The sequence below is a fragment of the Enhydra lutris genome, unplaced genomic scaffold (assembly GCF_002288905.1).
Source record: "Enhydra lutris kenyoni isolate GAN:26980312 unplaced genomic scaffold, ASM228890v2 scaffoldscaffold64, whole genome shotgun sequence".
Lineage (NCBI taxonomy): Eukaryota > Metazoa > Chordata > Mammalia > Carnivora > Mustelidae > Enhydra > Enhydra lutris.
In genome coordinates this window covers 4,612,975-4,617,475 of record NW_019154148.1, presented here as the reverse complement: position 1 = coordinate 4,617,475, position 4,501 = coordinate 4,612,975, and the positions used below count along the sequence as shown (strand labels likewise).

At 45.3% G+C, this 4,501-nt stretch overlaps 1 protein-coding gene across 3 annotated transcripts in view; it reads left to right on the top strand.

Moving 5' to 3' along the window:
* Positions 1–2,247: 2,247 nt before the first annotated feature.
* The window catches only part of LOC111158899 (COMM domain containing 10), a 192,908-nt gene continuing 190,654 nt past the window's right edge, over positions 2,248–4,501 (top strand). For 2 of the 3 annotated variants that reach the window (XM_022521217.1, XM_022521218.1), the window contains exons 1-2: positions 2,281–2,335; positions 3,659–3,749. In XM_022521217.1, coding sequence (XP_022376925.1) covers positions 2,295–2,335; positions 3,659–3,749 — 132 coding nt within the window. In that variant the 5' untranslated portion in view covers positions 2,281–2,294. Of the gene's footprint in view, positions 2,336–3,658; positions 3,750–4,501 lie in introns of all 3 variants that reach the window. The other variant, XM_022521216.1, reaches the window with a different exon arrangement.

Genomic DNA, 4,501 nt, shown 5'->3' with positions numbered 1-4,501 from the left:
TTCAGAAGTTGAGGGAAACTGGGGTCCTTCTAAAATTATGCCAGGTATAGTAATCTGTGTTTGTATCAGAGACCTATAATTTATGTAGATTTGCATACATCTTTTTCAGACACTGCACAAATTGGGGAGTGTGTGGAGTGTTGTGGAATTAAATGTATTTGTATGTGTTCAACACACTGTATAATTGACTCAATTATCCATATGGGGATTATTCACTTTTAATTTGCAATCTGGCTTCTCCTTTCAGTTAGGATGTTTTTGGGGCTGCTCTAGGAATGCCAACTAATTTAAATAATAATTTAAGTAAAACATAATTAGGTAGGAAAATTAAATTCAATCTTTTGCCAGCTCCCAAAGAGTCCACAGCTGAAATGTAACACAACTCACTCACTGTATTTTTTCACTCTACAAAGCTATTTTACTACCATGGGATTTTACTCCTTTCCATAGATTATTGCAATAGTTCCCTGTTTGACTTTCTGCTTACCTCTTTCCAATCCAATCATCATTCCACTGATAGTAATTTTCAAAAGACAAAAACCAAAAAGAAGACCAAAAAAAAAAAAAAGGACAGCAGCTCTCATCACAAAAATTTCTCTGCTTGAAAACATTAATGGGGGCGCCAGACTGGCTCAGTTGGTTAAGGGTGCTCAGGTCATGATCCCAGGGTTCTGGAATCGAGCCCCCCCTGCATGGGGCTCCCTGCTCAGCGAAGAATCTTCATCTCCCTCTCCCTGCTTGTGCTCTCTCTCTCTGTCCAATAAATAAATAAAATCTTTAAAAAAAAGAAAGAAAAGAAAAAACATTAATGACTCCCCATTTCTCCCTAAGCTCCAGGGCACATGCCCCAATCTCTCCTTCAAGACCTCAAGCCACCTGCAACAGGAAATTTTCCCGAACCTATCCCCCCTGCTTACCACTCTTCCCATCACTGAATCCCAGGAGGGCCCTTCATGTTTTTCTCTGAGGCGGGCAAACGTATTCGTGAACCCACGTTGTGTCCCTGCTCTACTGTGAGGTTCTAAATGGCAGTCTCTGCGGGGCTGAGTGTCTCCTACGAAGCAGTACCTAGCTCAGCACCGCACCGCAGAGGGGCGCAATGAAACGTCTGTTTGAACTGCGAGCAAACCCCGAGGGCAGGAATTTTGGTCTTTTCGGTCCCAAGTGCCTAGCACAGTATCTGGTATACAGTAGGTGCTCAATGAATACAGGGATACAGATACAGGAAGCGCCGAGGCTGGAGCTGGTGGCATGACCTCTCCAGTGGGTGGATGTGTGACATCCAGGCTGCTTTCAGGGAGAGCGTTTCACGGCCTTCCCCTCTGCAGCGCAGGCTAGACACTAGCTATTGTGGGTGCTTAAAGTCCCTCTGTTAAAAAAAAAATTTGTGTATATGTACACGCACCTAAATAGATGCTCATACGTGCCAACGACGTAAAAATACATGCCCATATCCAGATATATGCACAGCTGACCCTGGCACAACACAGGTGTGAGCTGTGCGGGCCCACTCCTGCTCGGATTCTTTTGATAGAGTACAGCACCGTCATGTATTTTCCTTACGGTTTTCTCAATAACATCGTCTTTTCCCCAGCTTTCTTCCGCTTATGTTATTGTAATAATGCAGTATATAATAAATACAGCATGCACAATACACGTACCGACTGTTACCGGTAAGGCAAGGCGTCCAGCCAACAGGTGGCTGTTCATACTTAAGTTTTGGGGGGATTCAAAAGTTCCATGTGGATTTTTGACTTGAGGCAGGGTGGGCAACCTTAGCCGCTCGTTGTTCAAGGGTCCGCTGTGCATGGATAATAGGCAAATAGGTAAATATAAATAAGTTCATAGGCGAACAGGCTTGAGGCAGAACAGTGACAGCGGCGGAAGACAACGAGGAGGGTCCCTCTTCCCTGGAAGACCGAGCACGGAATTCACTCAAGAGTCCAGAGGCGGGGACGCCTGGGTGGCTCAGTGGGTTAAGCAGCTGCCTTCGGCTCAGGTCATGATCCCAGCGTCCTGGGATCGAGTCCCACATCGGGCTCCTTGCTCATCAGGGAGCCTGCTTCTCCCTCTGCCTCTGCCTGCCATTCTGTCTGCCTGTGCTTGCTCTCTCTCTCTCTCTCTGACAAATAAAAAAAAAAAAACAAAAAAATTTAAAAAAAAAAAAAAAAAAAAGAGTCCAGAGGCGAAGGCGGAGGCGGCGCGGCTTGGGCCTTCCGGCCTTCCGTAGGCCTGCGGTCATTGGCTGGGCTGGAGGCAGCTGACAGGCGGAGGCAGGCGAGGGAGCTTCAAGGATGGCGGCCGCCACGGCGCTGATCCTGCCGGAGAGCCCCAGGTAGCCGCCCAGGGGTGGCACGGACCGGGCGCCGCCGGGACGCTCCAGCTGGCTGTCGCCTTGGCTCCGAGGCGGGGCCCGGCGGTGGGGGGTGGGCGCGGAGCTGGCGAAGTCGTGGTGCGGCCCCGCGGGAGTGCCGGGGGCTGTGGGCGTCTCACCCTCTCGGTGGTTCACCTCCCTGGGGCTCCAGGGCCTGGCACCTGGGGTCAGTAGGACAGCGTGTGGTGTGTGTCACCGTTCCCAGAGTGTGGGGTCTAAAGTGCCCACGCCCGCCCGGAGTAGTGCCGAATCATGTGCAAAGCTATGCCCTTTTTTTGTTTTCCGCTCGCTCTCAGGCCTGAGTATGAGAAAGGCTTGCCGTGGGGCTGGACGGTCTTTAATCCGTAACGGGTGTCAGTATCCCTTTTCAATCAAGAGAGAATAGTCCTCAGGTTGGGAGTTTGGGGCTGGTAACAGTATCAAGCCAGAGTCTGGTAACATGGCTTTGGATTTCATTTTATTTATTTTTAGTTCATTTCTACTTAATGGTAGGTAAGGTCGGGGTCCCAAAGTGGTGATAGAAAGTTCTCTGTTAAAATGCAGTTACTTAAATAGGAATGACTCCCATTTCATGAAAAATAAATACTAGGGCAGGTAGTGTGCGGATGCGGAAGAAGTGCTGAGGTTTTGGGAAGTACTTTCCATGTCCCTGAATTGGACAGGGATGTTCTTGAAGAAGAGAATTGTCATTTCAGAGTTCTTCCTTGTTTCTGGATTCCTTGAGTCCTGACGCCCAGTTTCTCCCCTCACATCAGTGTCCTGTTTAACACCCACCACATGAGTAAGCCATAACCAGTATGATAATTTAAAGTTGATTATTACCGTTGAGGCACAGTTTTAAAACAACTGTGTACTGTTACCCCAACTGACTTAGCCTTATATGTATTTATTCCATTACCTGCCATGCAGCATTCTTTTTTTGTATTTTGGTGTCAATCCCACTTTCCTCTTTCCATTCTTTCCATAGTTCCTCTGTGGGTTAGGGTTAGTAAATACTCACTGCTGAGTTAATGCCATCCCCCACAAAGTGCAAGCTTCCTCTAGTTGCGGGCCTTGCCCCCAAAGAAAGAGAAACTTTCCAAATGGACAAGTACTTTTGGGAGGCATCTTTTTGGAATCGTCCTGCCTCTTTTGCGGGCCATCATTTGGACTTCTTTATAGCAATCAGAGTTGTTGAAATGGAAATTTTGAGACAACAGCAATTGTAGACAAGTGTACTTAGGGCAAGAACAGTTCACTCATTTTAAAACTCATTTTAAAATTTTGTTTTACAAATTTATTTAGCATGAAAAAAGCAGTGTCGCTGCTAAATGCAATAGATATAGGAAGATTTCCACGATTGCTCACCCGAATTCTTCAAAAACTTCACCTGAAGGTTTGTATTTTTGTATTTCTGTAGTTTATACTTTCTTGTGATTGCACTGAAACTCTTTGTTTCTCCTTGAAAAACTTTTTCCGAAGTGTAGTGTTCCCCAGTGTGTCCTTGGCTCTCTAGGACATTTTGTGATGTCCCATGGTCATAAGTTTGGGAAACTCTCCTTTCATTAAAGCTGATCTTTTTTATTATGGAATTTTTCAGAGTGTATATATTATATATATTTTTTGGGAGTATATTTTATGGTAATGTTTACAGTAAATATTTAAGGGTGAATATGGTGTGCAAGATTTTCCAAACGTGTGTGACCTTGGAACTATCGTATCATGGTAAATATTTGGAGACTCAGGTTCTGTGTAATATATTTTGGGAAAATTCTGATTTCATTCTTTTCCTAAAAATAATGTTATGGTTTTGCTAACACCCAGTATTTAATATTTAATTTAATGTGCCTCTTCTTTTTATTTCAAGGTTTTGGTCATTTTGGACACATTGACATTTACTGATTCACTGCTCGGTCACTGTTCTAAGTTAATTTCTGTATCAGGTTATAAAAATTTAATTCCATCTATGAAACAAGATGGGATTGGGAGGGAGACAAACCATAAGTGACTCTTAATCTCACAAAACAAACTGAGGGTTGATGGGGGGAGGGGGATTGGGAGAGGGAGGTGGGGTTATGGACATTGGGGAGGGTATGTGCTGTGGTGAGTGCTGTGAATCGCCAGGTTTACACACTTCACAGCACTCAC